At 55.2% G+C, this 22,826-nt stretch overlaps 7 protein-coding genes across 7 annotated transcripts; 3 read left to right on the forward strand and 4 right to left on the reverse strand.

Annotated features, from left to right (window-relative positions):
- Positions 1-327: 327 nt before the first annotated feature.
- Positions 328-4,553, forward strand: SAC3 (actin cytoskeleton and mitosis protein; the record flags this gene model as incomplete). The annotated part of the gene is made up of 2 exons (XM_062944014.1): positions 328-3,693; positions 3,744-4,553. 2 exons carry the CDS (start codon positions 328-330, stop codon positions 4,551-4,553), a joined length of 4,176 nt encoding a protein of 1,391 aa, XP_062802792.1.
- A 950-nt stretch (positions 4,554-5,503) lies between these two features.
- Positions 5,504-7,308, reverse strand: QC764_203180 (uncharacterized protein; the record flags this gene model as incomplete). The annotated part of the gene is made up of 4 exons (XM_062944015.1): positions 5,504-5,509; positions 5,584-5,831; positions 5,893-7,107; positions 7,164-7,308. 4 exons carry the CDS (start codon positions 7,306-7,308, stop codon positions 5,504-5,506), a joined length of 1,614 nt encoding a protein of 537 aa, XP_062802793.1.
- Positions 7,309-8,394: 1,086 nt separating this feature from the next.
- QC764_203185 (uncharacterized protein) lies at positions 8,395-9,632 on the forward strand (the record flags this gene model as incomplete). The annotated part of the gene is made up of 3 exons (XM_062944016.1): positions 8,395-8,810; positions 8,887-8,952; positions 9,040-9,632. The coding sequence occupies exons 2-3, from the start codon at positions 8,901-8,903 to the stop codon at positions 9,630-9,632; spliced, it is 645 nt and encodes a 214-aa protein (XP_062802794.1). The 5' UTR covers positions 8,395-8,810; positions 8,887-8,900.
- A 311-nt stretch (positions 9,633-9,943) lies between these two features.
- Positions 9,944-12,319, reverse strand: QC764_203190 (uncharacterized protein; the record flags this gene model as incomplete). The annotated part of the gene is made up of 1 exon (XM_062944017.1): positions 9,944-12,319. The coding sequence occupies one exon, from the start codon at positions 12,317-12,319 to the stop codon at positions 9,944-9,946; it is 2,376 nt and encodes a 791-aa protein (XP_062802795.1).
- Positions 12,320-13,351: 1,032 nt separating this feature from the next.
- On the reverse strand, positions 13,352-15,603 carry cut15 (Importin subunit alpha-1; the record flags this gene model as incomplete). The annotated part of the gene is made up of 3 exons (XM_062944018.1): positions 15,049-15,603; positions 14,316-14,825; positions 13,352-14,260 (listed from the first exon to the last, which is right to left on the reverse strand). The coding sequence occupies exons 1-3, from the start codon at positions 15,280-15,282 to the stop codon at positions 13,352-13,354; spliced, it is 1,653 nt and encodes a 550-aa protein (XP_062802796.1). The 5' UTR covers positions 15,283-15,603.
- A 175-nt stretch (positions 15,604-15,778) lies between these two features.
- QC764_203210 (uncharacterized protein) lies at positions 15,779-18,427 on the forward strand. The gene is made up of 2 exons (XM_062944019.1): positions 15,779-16,041; positions 16,106-18,427. The coding sequence occupies exons 1-2, from the start codon at positions 15,897-15,899 to the stop codon at positions 18,043-18,045; spliced, it is 2,085 nt and encodes a 694-aa protein (XP_062802797.1). The 5' UTR covers positions 15,779-15,896; the 3' UTR covers positions 18,046-18,427.
- Positions 18,428-19,106: 679 nt separating this feature from the next.
- IRR1 (cohesin complex subunit) lies at positions 19,107-22,817 on the reverse strand (the record flags this gene model as incomplete). Its single annotated transcript, XM_062944020.1, has 2 exons — positions 19,107-22,258; positions 22,334-22,817. 2 exons carry the CDS (start codon positions 22,815-22,817, stop codon positions 19,107-19,109), a joined length of 3,636 nt encoding a protein of 1,211 aa, XP_062802798.1.
- Between the last annotated feature and the right edge of the window lie 9 nt (positions 22,818-22,826).

A 22,826-nucleotide genomic window follows, 5' to 3' on the forward strand; every position in this document is an offset into this window, starting at 1 on the left:
CAACATCTTCCACACCACCAACGCCGAACTTCCCGCTCATGCGACGCCAATTCTTTGTTCCCTCGGCCAACTAGAGCCGTCTCCTGTCGACACACCTTTCATTGCGATCGAGCATCTCCACGAGCCCACGACAGTCTTCTTCTGCCTCCTCCCACGGTAAAGTCATACTCGCTCGCCATCCGCACTTCGAAACCTACCCACCCCCACACCTTGTATGATATTCCATCCGTGACGACGATCGTCGATTAATACGCATTCTGTTTCCCACTTCGATCGACCGCTCACGCGAACCATCGCGACCGACGCCAATGCTCTGCTTCCTTCACCATGGCATCGCCAGCTAACAATCCCTTCGGGGTGCCCCCAGGCAATCCTTTTGGAGCACCAGGCCAGAACCCGTTTGGTGCGCCGTCGAGCAATCCGTTCGGGGGATCTTCGTTTGGAGCAGCAGCAGCACCACCACCACAGTCTACCCCCTCGTTCGGTAGCCAACCAGCTCAGAATCAATTCGGCGGCGGTTTCGGGGCTGCCCCTTCGTCATTTGGCAGCCAGCCAGCCGCAGGATTTGGGGTTCCGACATCGTTTGGGTCGAGTGACGGGAACAACATGGCGCGACGGGGAAAGGGCAAAATGTCGGCCTTGAATGCGTCCAACGGTCCGCAGGATAAGGGAGGCAAGTCCAATCAGTTCGGGGCGCAGAGCAACAAAGATACTCGGCGTACCAATCTGTTTCAGGGACCGAAGGGTTCATCTCTCAAGCGTGAAGTCGCCAAGGTCGCTGCCCCGGCGGCCTCTGTCCCTAGCAGTCAGCGCAAGCGGAACGAACGACCAAATGGATGGCAACCGCCAACACAGCACAGTCGTCGCGGTAAACAAGGCGCGACACAGGGGCCCAGCGAAGCGACGAGACAGCTGAGCCCCTTCGCCTACGACTATGCCAACAAGCTCTACGATCATCTCAAAAAGGAGGGCATCAAAACTCCAACATGGCCGGCCGAAGTTGGCAACCCTGACAGGCGCGGTGCGGTCGAGACATTGAAAGAGTCTTACAAAAAGTATCGCACCCGCGCCTATGCGTCACTTCGAAAAGCCGATCTCATTGACGACCCGGACAAGCGAAGGAGGTTGGAGGACGCGCTTCCTTTCAAGGGCATCTGCGAGGACATGTGTCCGGAGTTCGAGCAGGTCTCTCGTATTGCCGAGTACGATGTCAAGACAGAAGAGAAGGACGAGCGTGGGTGGCCAGATACCGCCAAGATGGTCAAGAAGTTTGGGCGCTCGGCGGCTGGGCAGGATGCGCCGTTGCCCATGGACGTTCGCTCTGTGGCAGCTCTGAGGCGATCCACCGACTACCTTTTCAACGAACTGTTGCAGTCGGAGAACAACCTCGCCTCGATGCACAACTACCTCCGAGATCGCACCCGAGCAGTACGCAAGGACTTCACCTTCCATTCGAAGAAAACAAACGAAGAAATGAAGGAACTGGTGTACTGTTTCGAGACGATCACGAGATTCCACGCCACAGCTCTCCATCTCCTCTGCCGAAAGGGGCACAGTTACGAGTCTTTTGATTCGAGACAGGAGATTGAGCAGTTGGGCAGGACGCTTCTGTCGCTCATCGAGGCATACGACAAGTGCCGGAAAAAGGGAGTGGTTTGCGAAAACGAGCCCGAGTTCAGGGCCTATTATCTTCTCCTCAATGCCCACGACCCCTCGATAATGAAGAGGATTCTCACATGGGGGAAGGAGTACTGGTTCCAATCCGAGGAGGTGCAGACGGCCTTGGCGTTGATTCAGGTCATGGACGACATTCGGGAGACCAAGGGCCCTCTGAAGCCAAAACGGCCAGTGACGCTGTCCGACACTTCGTTTGCCAACTTCTTTGCGATTGTGGAGGACTCCAGGACGTCTTACACCATGGCTTGCATTGCCGAGGTTCACTTCACCTGGGTCCGCCAGAACATTCTCAAGAATTTCGTTCGAGGGTATTCCCGCCACAGAGATGCGCCTCGGACTATTACGGCCGCGAACTTGAACAAGCTGCTCAGGTTTGACACGGACGAGGAGGCGGTTGAGTTCATCGAGCTCCACGGGTTCGAGATGTCGACCTGGGTGCCGCCCAACAGGCCCCCTGTGACGGAACCATACCTGCTTCTCAACAACAAGAAGAAGATTGTTCCCTCGCCACGAGTACCGCAGGCTTTCTCGGGAAAGCTAGTGGAACGGAAGCGCACCACGCAGTCTCTGCCGTATGTCATTTACAATACAATCTACGAAGGGTCGACAGGGGGGGATGTCGGTATGGAAGACGAGCTGTTTGTGACGCAGAATTACACTCTGGGCGCGTCTTCGGCTTTTGGTCAACCAGCCTCGCAGCCTGCGGCAGCGACTTCGTCCTTTGGTTTCGGTTCTTTGGCGAACGGAGTGCCAGCTCAACCGCAGGCGCCGGCTTCGACATTTGGCTCTTCGAACACACCATCCGGTGCTACTCCAGGCTTCGGAGCCCCGGCACTGTCAGCAAGTCCTTTTGGTCAACCGCCACCCCAGGCTAACAATCCCTTTGGGCAACCTGCTGCACCAACACCAACGGCAACGGTACCAGCTCCAACCCCCTTTGCGGGTTTTGGTTCAAACCCTACGCCCGCCCCGGCACCTACTCCTGCCCAACCGCCATCACAAAAAGAAGCAGGAAAGAGCCCATTCTCGTTTGGAACGCCACAGACCGCTATATTCGGCTCTGGGGCTCCTCCCCCGAGCCTGGCGGAACCCTCAGCTCCGTCTTTCGGCTTCACGAAACCGCCAGAGCCAGCGGCGCCGGCTCCGACCCCATTCTCGTTTTTGAACAAGGATGCCTCTCCGGCTCAGCCAGCGAGTGTCCTCTCGAGCACAGAGAAGGCTCCGATATTTGGCAACAATGCCGCTCCCACCGCAAGCACACAGCCGACTCGGGCACCGGCTTCCGGTTTCTCTCTTGCTCAACCGACGCAGCCAACCTCGTCGCTTACGTTCCCCGGTCTCGGGGCAAAGCCTGAGTCTCCAAAGAATGTCCAACCGGCGCCCGCTGCTCCAGCACAGCAGCCAGCTGTCCCTTCTGTCTCAATCACGCAGCTTACGCCCACATCTGGTGTGTTTCCTCCACAACAGCCAGTCCAGCCCGCTCCGGCTCAATCCCAGTTCCCAGCCCCGACACCCCCGGCAGTACCACCACCGGTCCAGAATGCACCCCTCTTCACCGTCACGCCGTCCGCACCACAAGCACCACCGCCCACTCCAAAACGAGACCTGATGGCGGGCTTCACAAAATGGTACGTCACTGGTGACGGAGGGCTGATGGAGCAATTTGCCGAAAACACGGTCCAGAATCTCGTCTGGGATGTCTTTCAGCGATATCAACTCGAAGAAGCGGAGAGGGTGAGAAGGGAGGAGGATGAAGAGAGTTGGCGGGCGGCGAGGGAGCTTATGTGCTATCGGCTGGGGCACAAGTATTTCAATCGGTGGAGGGAGACGGCGAGGAGGCTTTCGATGAGGAGGAGGTTGCGGGAGGGGAAGAGGCTGATGAGGGAGTGGAGGGTGATGCAGAAGGAGAGGGAGAGGGAGAAGGAACAAGAGGAGAAAGAGAGGGTGAAGGAGAGGAAGAGGAAGGCGGAGGAGGATGTTAGGTTGCTGGGGAGGTTGGTGAAGGGTAGTGGGGGGGTGGGGGGAGCGTAGATGGGGTTTTTTAGTCATGATGGGGCGGGGGACAGGAGGAGGAGTTGACAAGGAGGAGTGGGATGTTTGGGGGCGTGGTGGGGAACGAAGGGGAGCTGGTGAAGAGGGCTGTGATGGGTGAGTTTGGGGTGACTACGGGAACGGGGACGGGGTATGAGGGGTATGAGGGGTATGAGGAGTCGGAGTTGGAGCTTGTCCCTGCGCCGAAGGAGATGACGGCTGGGTCGCCGGACAGTAATGCTACCGCGCAGAGAGAAGGGTGGAAGACGAGGTCTCTGAGGGAGAGGTTTGTCAGCGACCATGGGAGGAGAAGCGTCTCGGCTCACAGCTCAATCAACGGACGAGCATCACTCAGAAGCACAAACTTTTCGGGGGTGAACAACAACAACAACAAGAAACGGCGATCGGCGGAGCTGGACGGGCTGCTGCGTGAGCCTGATGCTAAAAGGCAGTCGTTTGCCATGAGCACGACCAGCTGTGGGAGCAACGCTTCTGCTTCTCGGCCCGGTATCAGGTCGAGGCACTGGGAGATGAGGCTGAGGGGGTTTGTGCAGGGGGCTGATGGGGGGTGGGTGGCGGAGAGTTTGGCGAATTCTTCCGGGAATGATGGTCAACCACAACGACCGCCGCCGTTGACGGAGTTGGAGATCCGGCTTGCCAGGATCAGGAGGGATCACTCCGTCGGTCGGGGGGGGAGTAGGTCTAGGGCTGCGTCGCAGAGCGGTGGGATGGGGATGTCACCGCCTCCTCCGCCGCCGCCGCTTTGGGGTGAGGGGGTTGGGAAAAGGAAACGGGATGGGGAGGGGAGGAGGACAGGGGAGGAAGGGAAGGGAGTTTTCGCCTAGTGAGAGGGAGAGGGGCAGGGGTAGGTCGGGAGCGGGGACAACAACGACGAAGGATATGGTGGAGGATACGCAAAGGATGTTGAGGGAGTTGAGGGAGACGATGGAGTTGTTGGAGAGGGATAGGTTGGTTTTACCTGGTGGGGGGGGGGAAACAACGGAGGGTGGGTTGCTTGAAAGTTTGGGGGCGGGAAAAGGAGGAGAGAGAATGAAATTGTTTTGTTTTTGTTTTGTTTTTGGGGGGATGGGGATGGGGGATGAGGAGTTGATGTGGAGGATGATCATACTTGAGGTACTTGCCTATGGAAATTGCTGGTTTATTAGGGGTTTTTTTTTTATACATGGAAGAAATATCAAATATTATATGGGAGAAAAAAATCAAAATTTTGTGAACACAATGAAGATAAAGGGGTGGGAGTTGAAAAGACACTGCGTGGCGTTGGGGGAGGTATAAATAGGGGAAGGAAAGGGGTTGAGCATTCTGGGGTGTGTCAGCGTTGGTGCGTTTTTTGTTCTTTTTGCAAAGGGAGCAAGCAAGCATTTCTGGGGGTTTTGTTGATGTCCTTTTGTGTATTTTTTTTGAAGCATTAGGTTTTATTATGATGAGAGGATAGGCACCGTTCCACGTGCATGCTTTAAATCAGCTTTGAAGATTTTTTTGTTCACACTCTCTTATGTGCAATATCATGCATGCTTTCCCTGCTCATGAAATCACCGGTAACACATGATATGTGAGATCCGGTGGTGTGTTCCAACCCTAATAATGATGATGATGATGATGATGATGATGATGATGATGATGAGAAGCTAGAGATATTTTGTGAGTCGGTATGCCACTCAGATAGGTACTATATACAGGCAGCCCCCTTCCCCTTCCCCGACCTCTCAACTACGACATATCTCCCTGTCATAACCATCAAAGATTCGGAGCCATTTTAGTTATTTGTTTTACCTCAACCCTCCTTGTACCCCCCACCAGCCCAGAAATACACCGGTGCGGCATCTGAAAATCGGCCCAACAGCTCGGACTCACCATAATCCTTATCACCTCCTCTCTTTTTGATGTTTTAGGCGAAACATCCTCATCGTCATCCTCCTCCTCCTCATCCTCCTCAACGTCGTCAACATCCCCCCCAAATCTAGCCCTATTGCCGTTGGGCCATTTCCAGCTCTGGAGTCTCTCCTCTTCCCAATACCCCAGCCTTGGCTTTTCCTGTCTCTTGGGGGAGACGGGGGACACGGGGGACACGAGCCAGGCTTCGAATAATTCGTCCGCGTCGTCTAGGGAGGGGATGGAGTGTGGGGAGAGGGGCGAGAAGCAAAAGGAGGAGGAGAATGACACGGGAAAAGAGGTGAGGTCTGATGAGGTGGCGTTTTTGTCGCTGAAGGGGTTGGAGGTGTAAGGGGATATTGACCAGAGGGGTGAGGGGGTGGTTGGCGAGCGGCAGAGGGTTTGGGGGGTTGTTAACATGTTCCTTTGGGGGCCGAGCGGAAGGGGGGATGGTGTGAGGGTCGGTGAGGAGGGTTAGTTTTGGCTTTTGGTGGAGTTGGGTTTGGTTTTGGTTGTGGGTGGATGAGTGGGTTTGTGGTGGGCTGTTGTTGTTGTTGTTGTTGTTGTTGTTGTTGTTGTTGTTGTTGTTGTTGTTGTTGTTGTTGTTGCTGTTGCTCGAGTTACTCTGCGGTTGAGAGGGGCCGTTTGGTGATTTTTCATTGTTGTTAGGATTTTCTTGCTGTTTTTCCGAAGATGCCTCCTCCTCCTCTTCTTCTTTTTCCTCCTCCTCTTCTTCTTCTTCTTCTTCCTCGTTCTCATCCCTCTTCTTCGTCACCAGCCTTCCCCGCGGCTCCCCATCCGTATCAACCACCAACAACTCCTCCACTCCTCTCCCGAGCACCCCATACACGCTCACCTCCCCGCCCTTCACCCCCATAACAGCCGAGCTGCCCGCGTAAACCGCCTCGTCTTCCCACCCGCACCGGTTGGCAAAAACAATGATTATCTCCTCCTCCTCACCGTGCCCGCCCTGGCCCCTGATCAGCGGCTCCAACCTCCCAACCCAATACGCTATCGTCTCCAGGTCTGGCTCATCTTCCCTTCCCGTAAGGAACCGCTCCCTCATCTCCAGCGTCAGCCAGGCCATGCTGATAATGACCAAATTCGCCTTTACCGTCGAGCAATGCCTTGCAAACTCGTAAAGATTCCAGGGGTTGGTGAAATTATACGGGTTGATGTCCATGCAGATCCCTATCGCGGTCGTTTTCCCGGGAAAGACTGTACTCTCTGGGGAGTCAGAGTAAAAGCCGGGGCCCTCTCTGGCCCAGGTTGCGTCGGTGTAGTAGAGGAAGGATTTGCGGTAGTTTGCCACTTGGTTGCCGGAAGGGTTGACCACCAGGAGGGAGTTGTAGTACTCCCCGTTGGTGTGGGATTGGAGTTCTGGGTAGCCGACTGCTACTGTGCAGCGGAAGGATTGGGCTTTTTGCTTGGCCCAGGAGGAGGTTGGTCCGGTGGATGGGGACTCGAGGTAGGGGGCTATCTGGGATCGGGAGCGGAAGTTGTAGCCTTTTCGTGCGTGTTAGTTGTCCGTGTGGGTGATGGTAGGGGAGAGGGATAAATACCGGAAAAGGACATCTCGGGGAGGACTAATAAGTCGAGTCCCTGATCGAGTTCTGATGCCGAGGCAGCGAGGACTGCGTCGGCTTTGGACATGTTCTTTTCAACCTCGCCCACTTGGGGGGAGAACTGAAGACAGGCTATCCTCATTTTGCTGCGTGTTTGTGCTGTGATGCCGGTGCAGATTACATGGCGATTGATAATTAGGTGTTTGGTGTGTTTTGGTGTGTGGGCAGGTGATATATGTCGTGTGACGCTCGACAGGTGAGCGAGAGTAAATGGGTTGCAGGCCCGGCCTGGTTGTTTTGCTGGGAATGCTGTCGAAAGTGATGATTGATGATAGTTGTGGACTTCAGTCGTAGCTGAGATATGGCCCTCCTCTAGGTGATATAAACCTCAACCCAATGCTTCCCTGTGGCGTAGATGCCCTCTCAGTTTGAGCAAAGATAGGGCTAACGTCCCTGTAGGGAATACGCACAGGTCCTGAGCGTGGCCCCCAACTGTCCATTCGCTGTGTGGTTCGCCGTGCGGTTCGCCGTGCGGTTCGCTGTGTGGCTCGCTGTGTGGTTCGCTGTGTGGTGTGTGTGTGTGTGTGGCTGTGATATTTTTAGGCACCCCTTTAGCCACCTGTCTGGTGTGACACCCAACTTCTTTTTCAGATTCATCAAACACACCACCTGGTCTTCCCACGTTTGCTCGGCTGTTGCGTTTCTTTCTCATGCATGCGTACAAGCGGCACGGACTCGGGGACTCCCTCTAGCATCTCACTTGATAAAATCAGCCTTCGCTAACGGAACGTCGGAGGTTCCCTTTCTCTCGGACCACTTGTCGGACCTGCCCAGAGGCCCCTTCGGTAGATGGCATTTCACATGCCACATCAGATCTTTGAAACAAACCTAATCCTTTGTTTCAAGAGCAGTGAAACTCACCATTCAGAGAGCTTCATGATCTGATCGGGGGGGAGGGGGGGGTGACCACCACCGGTGTTTTAGAAAGGTAAGAAGCGAGTGTTACTTACGGGTATGTGAAGAAGAGGTAATTTTAGAGTCAACATATGCATATATCGTTGGGAAAGACAAAAATGTCGTCGATGCAAGTGAGACTGTAAAGTTGCCTGGAGGAGGGGAAGGGGGACGGGGAGGATGGCGAAGCTGATTGGCCAGCCCTATTGGCGCCGGATTGGGTCTAGACTTTGTGACGTGGGGCTGGTCTGTGCTTGTCTGTCTGCAAACACCACAAGCCATCATCATCGTGAATCTCGATGTCGGAAACTTGCCGCGATTCGAATGGACGGCAGGAAGTGTGAAGTGTTTGGGAACCCGGGAGCCTTTTTGATAATTCAGGTGGCGAAGAACTCATCGTCGAGACTGTCTTGTTTGGATCGGGTACTGTTCGTCGTTCGTGTCCAACATTGGATCTGGTACCACATCTCGATGCTACCTACTTAGTCGTCGTTTTATTTTGAGTTGGCTTTGAGGCTATCACAAATCAAAGGGGTATCTTAAACAATAGCATTGGAAACTCTTGCCCCCGGTGTCACGAGAGGGGGTCGGTGCTAGCATGACTTGCGTGTCGTGGTAGGCAGCCGTTTGAACCACCTTGAAGCGAGTGAGTGAAGCCTCAGAATCTGTTGCTCATTTTTCCCCCCTGTTGTGAGTCTGGAATTTGTCGAGCAGTTTCACCATGAGCTTTGCTTTTGCTTGAATTTGCGGAATCTGAGACGACAAGACGAGGGAGCAAAAATGTCGTCCCAAACAGCGAGTTACATGGGAGTGGTGGTTGGGTCGGTGACCTGTGAGTCTCCCTTATCATATCTTGTATCCATACGACCGACCCCCTCCCCCTTTTAAGCAGCTGCTAACTGCTAACCCTCCTCCATAGCAACCTTCTCAGCCCTCATCTCCCTCACCTCCCCGACCTGGATAGTCTACCAACTCTCCCACCCCAGAGTCTACGACCACATCGGCCTCTTCACCCGCTGCTCCCGTTCTGCCTGCGTCCCCTTCCCCTCTACCCGGTTCTGCTCCTCCCTCACCACCCCCGTATCCCATATCCCTCTCCACCCCCGTGGCAAGCCTCCCACCCCACCATTCTGCACCAAATGGCGCTCTGCCGGCTTCCTGGTCAACATATCCGTAGGCCTCAACCTTGTCTCCCTCGTCGTCGCAGCTCTCCTCCTCCTCGGAAACGCCCACGAGCCCCACTCCTACCACATGCCCAGAAAGCACGGCACGAGAATCATGGCTGTTTTGATGATGATTGCCGGGGCGGTGGAGCTTGGAGCGGTGGCGATGGTTTCTGAGCTGAAGGAGTATGAAGAGATGTTCCAAGTTCCTGGGTATGAACACGGCCAGGCGTGGTGGGTTGGGCTGGGAGGGGGAGTGTTGAGTTTGATCATGGGGTTGGGGGTTGGGCTTGTGAGATTGATGGACCTGCCTGAGCGGACGGGAGAGGGTATTGATGGTGAGGTGTAAATTGAGATGGTGATGATGGAAAATGATCGTGGGTTTGATTGGGAAAAAGAAAAAAGTAAATAGCATCTGTTGATCAAAAAGCATCGGGCATCTTCAACATCAAGAAATGTGTCGTGAGCAGGAGCAGGAGCAGGAGCAGGAGCAGGAGCAGGAGCAGGAGCAGGAGTGGGAGCAGGAGCAGGAGTGGGAGTGGAAGCAACCACCTTCTACCGAGAGGGGGTTTGGCCAGTGAGCTTTTGCTTTTTCTTATTATTAATTTTTTGCAATTCCAGTAGTCTCATCACAACAATCATCTACCGACCTCCTCTTACCTACAAATCACTCGCCTCCTTTACCCACCCAACATGTGCCTCCCACCCCTCCCAAACCTCCGTCCTGAAGTTCTCCTCCATCACCTCCCAATCCACAACCCCCTGCTCCCTCTCTTCCATCTTCGGTTCTTTCCAGTCCTCATCAAACACCCACTCCTCCCCCCCACGTCCCACCACGGTATTCCTGTACCACTCGTCCTCTTCAACACCCACCACCTTCACCTCTCCCAAATCAATCCCTTCCCCCTTGTCCCCATCCCTGACCAAAACCACCACCCTCTCGCCACCCTTGATCTTCATCCCCGCCACCACACCCTTCGTGTCCCCCTCGGCCCTAACCTCGTAAACCACTCCCTTCCCATCCTCACTCACGACCCTCCAAACCTTCACCTCAACCCTCCCCCCGTTTCCCAGCGTCACACCCCCCCTCACCCACCCCAACCACTTCGTCAGCGTCCCCTTAACCTCCCACTCCCCACCCCCAGGAGTCTTGACCTCAATCCCCAGAACCCACTCACTCAACACCCACGTCGGCCCGCTCGCCCACCCATGCGCGAGAGAGTTCCTCGCCCGGGAAGGGTAAGCAGGATACTGAACATCCCCATCAATCCTGAACCCCTCCGCAAGCGTGCTCCCATTATTAAACCCATCCCCATTAACCAGATGGCCCCATTCCAACAACATCAGCTCCACCGCCGTGTCCACCTCCCCAGAGTGGACATGCCCCAGTAGTTCAAACCCACTGGCAAAAGGACTGATGGTGTTTGGAAACTCTGGACACGGCGCCCCGTGTTTTAGCCACCTCCTTCTCAACTTCTGCGAGATCTGCCGTCTGGTAGGCGGGCCGTGTGGCAATGGGGAGGGTGCTCGAGAGGGTGATTTGGGTGACCGGAAGGGCAACCCCGAGGGAGCGAGGTTCGCGCCCGAGATCAACAACCAGGAGTTCCCATCCTGGGGGAGGACGGGGCTGTACGGCTGTCCCTTTTCGGGGTAGCAGCTCCTCTGGCCGATGTTATCTGAAAACAGGCCCGTCTCGGGACAGTACAGCCTGCTGAGGCCGGTCTCAAGTCTTGTCTGGGTGGCTGCCCAGAGAGGGGGGACGTCATGACCTAGCCAACTGGCCAGGGTGGCTGAACGGGAGAGGACGGTGTGCAGGAGCGCCGAAGCCTCAAGGTTGTGCCCCGTCATCCCCGGCCTCAACCAGTCCGCCGTGCTCGTGACGTGGACAAGCCCCATGGCATCCACAATTGAGATGGAGTGGTGCAGCGCAAAGAGGTACCGTCCCCAGATCTCACCCAGCCACCCCAGATCCCCCGACCACAAAACATACCCAAACACCCCAAGCAAACTGTGCAGATGATACGTGTCGCTGAACTCCCTATTCTCCGTAACCCCCATCGGCGGCCCCGCATACGGCAGTCGCCCGTCGAAATACTGATTTTTGAAAATCACCCGAAGCGCGTTCTTGACGCTGACCCAATCGGAAGTAGACACCGCAATGGAAGGTATGGCAATAAACATGTCCCCCGGCCAAACCATCCTATCCCTCTTCGCCCCATCGGTGGTGACCGACCCCCCCTCCGAGATGGTGAAATTGCTGTACCACGACCCGGCAGGCGAGCGGTTGTGGTCAACAATACGGTTGTAGTCGATCAGCGCGCCCCCTTCTCTCGGGTCGATGCTGCCGAGTTGGAGCGTGTACGCCCCCGCGTACCAGATCTTGTTCAGCAGGTCGCTTGAAGAAGAAAAGTACCCCGTGTACGCCTCCCTTCCGTTGTCGCCCTGAGACGGAAACGAGGAGCAGCTCACCCGGACCTCCGAGATGGCAATCCGTTTCTTCTTCCTCCCCAAGCCCGAGATCCTCCCCCCCATCCCCACCCCCCAAAACCATCCTTGGCCCCCATCCCCATCCCCGTCCCCATCCTTGGGGACATGCAGAGTAAAATACCCAAACGCCCCCCTCACAAACTCCCTCCCAACACAAACCTCCCCCGGTCCCTCCACCCCCAACCGAAGAGGCAGGTCCCTCATCCGCCTGTCAGTCGTCGCGTCCGGCACCGGTCCGGCAAAGAGATACGACTCCGAGTACGCCAGACTGACCTCCTTCAACCCCCCCTCGACACCCTCAACGACAAGACAGACCCTCCCAGAGATGTTCTCCCCAAACTCCCAGCTCACCCACCCCCCCTCCCCGATCCTCACCGTCCCCTCCTCAACGACAACATCAACATCCCCTTCCGTCTTCCATATCCGCCTCGGCACAATCCTTCTCTTGTCCTCGGGCGCGCGTATATACCTCTCCCAAGGCCCCTTCCACCCCTTTCTCCCTTCAACCTCACACAGACACAACAACCAAACAAGCACAAAAACTCTCATGGTGAGTTGCTGAACAAAACCCGCCGACAACAAATCAGCCGTCGTCAGACATGATCTGATCTACGTCTCCCCCCGCACTCAGCCGCAGCCAGACATTCAAACGCAAACGGAATGATACCCCGCCATCCATTCCTCCCTACATCACATTCCTCACATTTCATTGGCAGATGGTCACCACATCATACAACAATACAAATCTAGCATTTCATTTGTCCCGAAACCTACACAACACAGAGAAAAACTAGAACTAATAACTAGCCCACTCGAGTCCCGCAAGCCTCGCTTCGTCAATGAGAAACAACAAAGAAAAAGAAAGAGAAAAAGAGAAAAAGAGATGCATCACTATTCCTCCTCAGGCACAAAATAGCTTTCTACCAGATCAACCACATCACTTGATGTGTGATAATCCTTGCTACCCTAGCCAAAAGAAGCATGATACACCCTCCCCCTTTTTTCTTACCCTTCCACCCTGCTCATTGACACAAAAAGCCAGACATTTCCCCAATCGCTGCGGTCCATGCACTAGCAATGGCCGTCCAAAAGGGCTGGGTATATCCGTTATAAAGCCTCCCGGACCATGTGTGCTCCCACCCCAGGCCTGGTCCTCCTCCTCCTCCTCCTCCTCCTCTGCGCGCCTGGGCTCGCGCTCCTTCGTGTGTCCTCGCTAGGGTAGGAGCTATCAAGCTACCTTTCAGACCCTTTTTTTTCTTTTCTCCTTCTCTCCTCGGCTGGCAACCGCGCCCCTCCAATCATGCATCACTGCTAGTCGTGCTCTCCATCGTCTCGCCGGTTGCCGCTGAAAACAAAATTAAGATAACGCCCGGGTGAGGTGTTGTGTGTGTGTTTGGGTGGGGGATATTGGGTAGTGTGTTATTGGTGGTGTTGTGACTGCGGAATGGTCGGCGTCGAGTGGTAAGTCTGGGAGCTATGGGATCGACCAGTCTTCTAGGCCGTGCCAGGACCTTCCTCTGCAAGGACCCCAACCCAAGAAACCGTCTTCGAGCGAGTGCTGTCTTGCAGCGCCAAGGCTCTTTACATATCCATCGACTCGGTGCCATTGGCGCCGAAGTTGAAGCCGCCCTGGCCGCCCTGCTGGGCACCGTTCGCACCGAAGCCAAACTGCTGAGGTTGGCCCATAGACTCATCCGCGTTCTCCTCCTCGTCCGAGAAGTACTTCTCGATGATGTTGTACGCCTTCATGTAAATCTCCTCGTTGGCGTTGGTCTGGCAGTCGTGGATCTTTTCCATACCGCCGCACTCCTCGATAAACAGAGCAAATCTGTTGATCGACTCGGGTCCGTCGCCGGCAGCCTGCTTGTCAAGATCGCCAACCTTGAGGATGTTCTCCAAACCATCGAGGGCGACCTGGATGATTTTGTTATCCGGGCAGGCGAGGAGATCGCAGAGGGGCTTGATGCAGCCCTGTTGAACCAAGTAGCGGATCTGCTCGGGCTTCTGCAGACCACCCGACGTGGCGTTGCTGATTGCCCAGCAGGCCTCCTTACGCGTCTTAAGATCGCCGTTGGAGAGCAGATGAATCAAAGGAGGAATGATGTTGGCGTCAATAACCGACTGGATCTGAGCCGAGTTGCCGGCCGTGATGTTGGAGATGGTCCAGCAGGCCTCCTTGCGAATGCCGTCCTTGTTGGAGCTCAACAGAGACAAAAGGCAGGGCAAAGCGCCGCAGTTGATGATGACCTGGGTCTGAACGTCGTCGCCGGTGACTATGTTGCCGACGGAGCGGAGTGCTGGGGTCTGAACAGAGGTCGAGGCGTGCATGAGGAGCTCCACAAGACGGCGGGGGATGCCAGCCTCAATGACGGCTTGGATCTTGTCATTGGCACCGTCGGAGAGATAAGAGATAGCCCAGCACGCGTCGATCAAGACCTCGTCATCCAGAGAATAGACCAGCTTGGCGAGAACTGGAAGGGCGGGGGCAATCTAGAGCAAAAAGAACATCAGCATCGTGCGACACGAAGAACAAGGGACAACATACGGTAGCCCAGTCGGGCTGGGGAGCCTTGCCGCGGCAAAAGTTGCTCAAGGTCCAGGTGGCATTTCTGAGCATGGAAAGCTTGCGGCTGTCACCGAGAAGAGCAAGGAGAGGGCGGAGGGCACCCTGGGCCAGGACGAAATCACGGCAGCTGGGACTATCACCGGCAATGTTGCCCAAAGCCCACACGGCCTGCTCGCGGACATCGGGTTCGGGACTGCCCAGGAGCTCGACGAAGATGGGAACGGCACCGGCCTCGATAACAACCTGGGTCTGCGCAGCAGAGCCCGAGGCAATGTTGGTAAGAGCCCAGGCGGCCTCGAACTGGACAAGAGTGTGGGGAGAGCGGAGGAACTCGACGAAGCGGCTCACAACGCCAGTCTTGATGACCTCTTCGATTGGGGGGTTGCGCTCCTTGCTGAGCAGTTTGCGGAACTTGGTGGTGGCCTGGATCTGAGCGTCAATCTGTTCCGAGAAGACGCCAGCCACCATCTGAGGGAGGTCCTCGTTGAGCTGCGCACATTTTCCGTCAGCATTTTGTCTGCAGCGAGGTTTGCTGCCGAATGCGGCCCCAGTCGGCCCAGCACAGCAGCAACCGCAACACGCAGCGGGGTACAAGTGGGGTGGAAATGAGAGGATGATGCTGGAGCGCAAAATCGACACCTTGGGGTAGGGCAGAGGACGCGATGCAGCGGGAAGCAACAGCGCCTCGCATGGAATACTGTCGTAAACATACCTGAGACTCGCTGGGAGGGTTCTCATCGTCACTGTCGGGGGCAGCACCGAGAGACGCGCCAGGACGGTCTGCACCAGTGCCAATGCCACGGCGCTTGGCCAAGTTCTCCTCACGCTTCGCCTTGCGGATCTCAACCTGCTGCTCCTCACGGCGGCGACGAAGCTCCTCGGGCTTGAATGTGTTCTTCGCCTTGAACTGAGTTCTGCGATGCTCGGGGATGTAACGTTCAGACATGATGTCGGTTTCGCCGATGGAAGATGGGCCGTGGTGGGTATGGCAGGCAGTTTGAGGTGAGCCAGTCGATAGATAGATAGATAGAACGATGGACCAGACCAGGCGGCGGGGGATGTCGGGTAGACAGTGAACTTTGATAGAGTCAGGCTTTCGCAGGCCCAAGTGATGATGGTAGAATGCACGATGGGGAAAAGTTTTTCGTTGGGTGATGAAAGAAGTTGGAGTGAAGAGACTTTGAAAATAGGTAGGGTCTTGCTCTGGGCTTTCTCTGGCCTGGCGCCCGCCCCGCCCCGCAGCGCATGGATCAGTTTTGGCCTAGTTGTGCCCCACCCTCCCACCACACCTTTCGAGTCAGCCAGCGCTCCCTTGTGGCTGTGGCTGTGGCTGCCTGAGGCCACAACCAAACTACCCCTCCATGGCCAAAATGGCCCAAGACAAAAGGAGGGCACGGGCCACAGCACATGCTCCCGCGATGGGTTGGTGAGCAGGTGGAAGCGCTTTGATTAGATAGTGTAGACCAGACGCGCCCCGCGGCTTTCAAGACGCGTTGAGTGTATCTCCCCCACCTTTGTCCATATATGACCTAGGAGTTCCTTTGCTCAACACAGTCAACCATGGCTTCCCAGCAGGAAGAGGGAGATCTTCCCCAAGGGTTTGTCCGGTTGAGGGATGTACTGGACCAAAAGTTCGTGCCTGGACATATGGTCAATGTCATAGGCTCCATCATTGACACCCAGGCCCTGTTCAAAACCAGCAAAGGTATGTTTGCCCTGCTTCCTGTGCTTCTTCTTCTTTTTGCACCCAGGCTTACCAACAACCCAAGATTGGAAAACCACATGGTCCCTCATGGACTGCTCCGTGGAAGATGAATGCTATGGCGTCAAGCTCAACATCTTCCGACCTCGTGAAACCGACATTCCCCAAATTGCCTACCAGGATGTTGTCGTGCTTCATAGGGTCAAGGTCCAGAGATATGGCGGGAACATGTCCTTCATCACTAATCATCAGACCACCATCAGGGTATACGAGTCCTCCAAGATCCCCAGGCCTCCAGGATCCGCCTTTGTGGCTTTGAGACCGTGCACCAAAAAGGACGAACGCCCGGAACTGACCGAGGAAATCCACCACTATGTCGCAGCCTTTTACCACAAACTGGACAAGACCAACGCCCCCTCAGAGGAGGTGTTTCGGCAGGCAGCCCGGCAATCTGCCAACGTCAAGGACAAGTTCAGTCTGCTCCAAGATGTGCAGGCAGAGAGGTTCTACGACCTGATCGTCCGAGTTGTGCGAGCACCACATTTTGACTTTGACAACAAGGCAACACTCTATGTGTCAGACTACACCGAGAACCCGGCCTTCCATGACCACATTCCCGAGAACCTCGATGCATCTCAAGACGGCGATGTATATGGTTATACCTCGGAGGAGCCCGCGCCAGTAGCGGAGAGATGGATCGCCCCGGAGGGGAAAAAGTCTCTTCAGGTCACCTGCTGGGAGCCTCATTCCCGCGCCCTGCAGGAGGATGTCAAACTTGGCTCCTGGATCGGACTCAAGAATGTGCAGATAAGACTTGGTCATGATTACAAGTATTTGGAGGGTTTTGTGCGGGAAGATCGGACATATCCAAACAGAATCAATGTCTACCCTTTCAACCTGGACGATCGCGAGAACATGGACGATCGCCTCACAGCAGCCTTGCGCCGCCAGCAGGCTGCGGACAAGGAGAAGAAGAAGGTGATCAAGGACATCAAGTCTGCTCAGGTTGCAGGTCAGAAGCGGAAAGCTTCAGAGGTGCAGGCCATCGAGGACCAGCCGGCTCTGAACGCGAAGCAGCGTCGGGCGGAGAACAGAGCGAAGAAGAAGGAGGAAAAAGCTCGCCAAAACGTAGTCTCTGCCGCGCCTGTTGCCCCGAGCACGAAGAGTGACCCGCCAAAGCAAAATCCGACCCAGGATGTCACTCTTGCCGGAAATCGGCAGATAATCTGTGAGAAAAGCAATGTCGGCCTGACAACCATCGAGAGCATGCTCGAGCCGAGCTTTATGAAAATCAAGATCGATGCAGACACTGTCGAGGTTCAAGTCCCATTCGTGAACAAGAAATACCTGACCTTTGTCCGCGTTGTCGACTTCTCGCCTTCCTGCATAGAAGACTTTGCCGTCAGCCGCAAGATCACCCAGTACCAAGATCTCTCAGACAGCGAAAACAGTGACGGATCGTCCCTCGACGAGGACGAATCTTCCGGTGGCGATAACGACCCCACCGTGAAGCGTGCTTGGGAATGGCGGTTCTCACTGTTGCTTGAAGATGCACTGCCGGCGGATGGATCATCGCCTGCGCGGGTGTGGGTGGCGGTCAACAATGGTGCAGGTCAGTGTCTCACCAATTTGGATGCAGACGACCTCCGGAAGAACAGGAAGTGCCGGTACCAGCTCCAAGATATCATGCACATATTGTGGGGTAACTTGGAGGAGGTCAAGGCTGCTGATGGCGAGAAACAGCAGGCTTCCAAACAGGAGGTCAATTCCAGGCCAGGCTCTAGGGGTAGCAATGGGAACCGTACGCAGATGCCCGATCTGGATAGTGACGAAGAGAAGGAGGAGGCTAGTGGTCGTGGAAAAGAGAGCAGCTCGAGGTCGAATGAGATAAGGCTGGTCAGCAAGCCCTTCACGTGCCCTATCAAGCAGTACGGCGTCAGGACTGGGAAGAAGGATGAGTGGATGCGTGTGTTTGCCATGGATGGGGTGCGGATCAAGGATGTGTAACTAGTTTTTCGGGGAGGTCTATGTCTATGTGTCTATGCTGTTTTCTTTTCTTGTCTCATGATTAACGACATCCTTTTTCGTTTCAGGGGGGGGGATGAATCATCTGCCTTTCTACTTTGGCTGTTCTGGCAAGGCGTTTTGGGACAAGCAGGCAGGAAGGGAAGCCGAACATGTGAGGGAGCATATGCTGAGGAGAAGGAGGAACATTAAATAGGGCATACGGCATTGCATGTTTAAGCTTATTTCAATAGCTATCACTTTCAGTCTCTGTACATGTGGATATATATATATATAAGTCGTGTTTCATTTTAAGTGACTGGTGTCGATTATCTTCTTGTTTTGTTGGTGTTGGCATAAATTTATATAGTTGCGATGGTTGTCAGGGACTCGACCAGGAGGATAGAAAGAATGGGGATGCAAAGTCGTTGGTTGAATACATAGTCAAAAAGAGCAAAAGCTTAACATTTTATCTTATCCCGAAAGTCAGTAAATGATGGTGCTAAGGGAAATAAGAGAATGAGGAAATGAAAGGAACGGGCTTCTACTATACGTAGCAGCCGTCTCGATATCGACACGAACTACAGTCCTCACATTGCAAAGTTGGAAATCTCCATTGATACCTATCACCAGCAAAAATAGACCCAAGGAACTTGATTGAAGGAGAACAAGTCAGTCAGCCCATACCTACAGCACCAAGCTGAGCGACTGAATATACGAACAGAAAAAACTTCCACTACTCCTACTCCATGCTTTGATAACATCAATGAGCCTGATTATAAGCATGCCATAAAACAACCGCCCCCCTTTTGTTCTGCGTACAGCAAGAGAATGCAGAAAAATAAATGAATCAATAACAACAACAACGAGAAGGCAAAAAAAAAAGAAGAAAAAAAAATACATCGGTAATCTAACGACTTGAAAAGAAGACAAAGACGCAATTCCCAACCGCCCCCCCATTCCCAGTTGATTCCCTTGCCCAGTTCCGTATCATTATGTCCGCCCGCAAGCAAACAAGTAACTATCTACCCTTTGCATCTCAAAACCTGTTACCAGAACCCTATTCAATCCCCTATCACACTATCCTCCTCCATCCTCTCCCCTTCCCCTTCCTCCCCCCCCTCATCAATAACCTCCTCCTCCGCCAACCCTCGCCTCCTCAAATCCTCCTCCCCCCCTTCCTCCGCCTCCTCCTCAATCGGATCCTCCTCCAGTTCCAACTCCACCTCGGACAACTCGCTGTCATCCTCCCCATCAACCACAATCTCCTCACTCAACTTCTTCCCCCCTTGATGCCCCCCACCACTCCCGCTCCCACCCTTATTAGCAGCAGCAGCAGCAGCAGTCGGCCCCCCCTTCCTGACCCCCTTCGCAACCTTCCTCCCCTTATTCGTATACCTCTCCACCCTCTCCCTCAACCGGCCCTCATCCAAATATGCCACCACCTCCTTCAAATTCCCCCCAAGCTTACTCTGATTCCTCAACATCCTCTTCCTCAACCGTCCCCCCTGATCAAGCATCTTGGCCAGGATACAAAGCACATACTTCCCCGCCAGCTCGCAAAGCGCCCTCTCCAACCTCAACTCCTTCCCCCTCCTCTCCATAGGCGTCATATCCTCCTCCCCCTCCCCCCCCTCGTCATCCGACAGCTCCTCCTCCACCGGCTCCTCATCCTCCGCCGGCTCGTTCAACCTCCGCCTCAAACACTTCGCATAGGCCCTCTCCGCCGCATCAAAAATTTCAATCAGCTCCGTGATCAAGTCAGCCCTGATCGGCTCAAGCAAGACATCAAGGTCACTGTACGATTTCGGAGACGCCGCCCCCTGACTGCCCTGCTGCCCAACCGCCGTTCTCAGCGTCGCAAAGCAGATATGCAGGTCGCACAACCCCCCAGTGGAAAACAACCTCAGCTCATCGTTCGTCCCCCTCGACGACAACGTCCAGATCAGATTCCGTGAATAGTCCTGCCTGAGCGAATTAAGCGTCAGAATGTCATCCCTCGGGATATCAGCACGTGACTGCACACTCCCAATCAGCGCCCTCACTTTCCACAAAAAGTAGAACTGAACAGACGACACGGCAGTCGACACAGCCTCGTCCTCCAAATCATCCAGCGCCTCGTCAACAACGTCCAGCTTGCCGCGGTGGACGATCTTGATCAGGAGCTCGATGGCGGGCTGGTCCCCCCCCTCAAGAAACTCGGTCGGGTTCGCTATCGACGCCAGTTTCGACATCTTGAGCAGGATATTGCCCAACCCCGTGATCGTCGCCGGATCCATGTTGCCCCGCACGGAAAGCTCATTGTTCTTATCAAAGTGCCGGAGAGCGTTGATAACAATCTCCCACAGGTCAGCAATCTTGCTGTCGGTGATCTCCTGCAGCTCGTCATGCTTGCGAGCATGCAGCAGCGCAGCCGTCGCCTCGGCCAAGACGCCGCGGTCGACGTGGCGGTCAAACTGGGTGCAAATCTCGTCCAACAAACGACTGAACGTGGTGGAGTCTTGACGCAGCTGCTGGAAAATGTCCAGCGGAAGCGAGTGCTCCAGCCGTAGCACCATCACAGCTGTCTTCTCGTCTGCACCAAACTTGTTCAGCAGGCGGGGAATGTTGGTCGCCAGGTGTATCGCCGATTCCTCCGCCGTATCGGCCGCATCCGTCCGGGCTTTCCTCCTATGTCCGTCCTCCGTGTTGGGCGACAGACCAAGCTTGACGGCCGAAGCAAGAATCTCGAGAATGATGGCCTCCTCGTTGCCCTCGGGCGCCACGGCTGCCTTGAAGGCGGCCTCATTAGAGTTGCTCCTGGACGCCTTAGACCTGGACTTTGATTTTGTGCTGGTGGTGTGGTCGTGAAGGAGATAGCCGGACAGGATCTCCCAGTTCTTCACCTGGTCAATCTTCTCGTACAAGACCTGCGAGGCGAGAGATATCCTCGTCTCCGGCGCGACAGCCTGGACCATCCCGACGGCAATGTCAAGACCGCGGGGCGGAGCGGTGCTGCCCTCCTCCTCCAGCTGGGCGTCATATGCGGCAAGAAGTTCAGCGAGACATTTGACGCTGATCCAGTCCCGACGAGGAGAGGAGTAGTCGTCATCGTCTTCCTCGCCCAGAACCTCATCAATAACATCGCTGCCGCCCATCTCTTCCACTTTGCCTTCAATCAAATCGTCAACGCAACCGGCAAAGAAGTCGATGACTGCTCTCCGGACACGCAGCTCCGAGTCAAAAATCAACCGGCCAATCGAGTCAATCTCGTCTGGCTCCAACATGCCAGTTTCTTTGAGAATGTGGATGGCGTGAATAGCAGCCACCCGGACGCTTACATCGGCGTCCTTGGTGGCCATCTCGACCAGCCGTGGTCTGAACCGGTCAATGAAGTGACCGAGCTTCTCAGCATCCCGTTTAAACAGCCGGGTGACTTGCTTGAGAGACTCCAGTCGTGTTTGCGGCATCGCGTCGGTCAACATCCAACCCAGGTACCGCAAATACTCTGGCGTCTCAAACTGTGTGGGCAGGTTCCAGATCCAGCCACCAAGAGCCTCGACACACTCGCAGCGAATCCTGGCGTCAACATCGCGATACCGCTGGAGAAACACAGTGTCGAAGAAATCCAGGATCTGCGCCTGGCAGATGGACTGGTTCTCTTCAGCCTCCTTCAGGTTCTTCTCAATCACAGCAAGACGCTCCCTGTTCTTGCCCTTGCGCTTCTTCTCGGCATCAAGCTGCTGCGTCATCTTGCTGACGCGGTCATCCAGCTTCTTGGCAATCTCGACCAAGCCAGCCTCCATAGCAAGGGCAACGGTGGTGGCCGTGTGTCTGAAGGGCCGAAGCGTGGACGAAGACATGGAAGCCACCCATCTAGCAATATTTTCCATCAAGGCAGTATCTTTGTAGAGCATGTCGGTCTCGTGCAGGACCGTCAGCAGTGATTTGAAGAAGCCGACCAAGAGATCGCGGAAAGACCGGGTCGTTTTGGACTTTGCAACCAAGGGGTAGTCCGTGATGCCCTCCTCGGTGTAGACATTCTGCAGATCCGCCAGTCTGTTGGAGCAGTTTTCGGGATCTCGGATGTCGTCGGGCGTGACCTGCTGGTCACACCCGGCCGACAGCAAGATGCAGTTTACCAGCTCCGTCACGGCAGCCGCATCGTCGGCTTGGTATTTGTGGTACCACTCTGTCGCAACCTTGTCCGAGGAGTCGCCCGAAGCAAAAATGTCGGCTGTAATTCCGGTCAGTTTACATGTTTCAGCAGCGCGACAAACAGCCGCCCCCACCACAACTCTGCCGCACGCACCATATAACCCAACATCAGTCGGACGTGTGATGGCGAGCCGAACCGCCTTCTTTGGCCTGCTAGGCAGATGGCCTACTATTTGGTCATGACCGGGCGCGTCACCATTGGTCTTTGGCTTCTTGGTCGCTGGCTTTCTCGGTTTCGCCGACGACGAAGAAGGCGTCTTCTTTTTCTTCTTTGCGCGGCGTGGTTCTTCGGCGGCTGTCTCGGAGCCATCATCATCGTCGTCGCTCGCATTGTTGTTGTCCTCTTCATCGTCGGGGGCCTCGTTCTCGGCGTCATCATTGTCCCGGTTGTCGTCGTCATCTTCATCATCGTTATCCGAGTTGCGCTTGCGCTTGCTGGCGCCGGGCGCATCGGGGATGAACTTGTTGGGCGCTTTGGAGACGCGTCCCGAGCGGCGCGCCGAAGAGGTGGGAGCGGGAGAGCCCGTCGTCGCGTTGTTGTCTGATGTTTCCATGAGGGGCTGTCGTCCGGATAACATCACATTTGT

Source organism: Podospora pseudoanserina, chromosome 2, assembly GCF_035222485.1.
Source record: "Podospora pseudoanserina strain CBS 124.78 chromosome 2, whole genome shotgun sequence".
Classification (NCBI taxonomy): Eukaryota; Fungi; Ascomycota; class Sordariomycetes; order Sordariales; family Podosporaceae; genus Podospora; species Podospora pseudoanserina.

Bases quoted from the DNA above. Each gene is read 5' to 3' on its own strand.
- QC764_203210 (XM_062944019.1), top strand. From the start codon at position 15,897: ATGGCTTCCCAGCAGGAAGAGGGAGATCTTCCCCAAGGGTTTGTCCGG. The intron at 16,042-16,105 runs GTATGTTTGCCC...CAACAACCCAAG, and splicing joins CCTGTTCAAAACCAGCAAAG to ATTGGAAAACCACATGGTCC.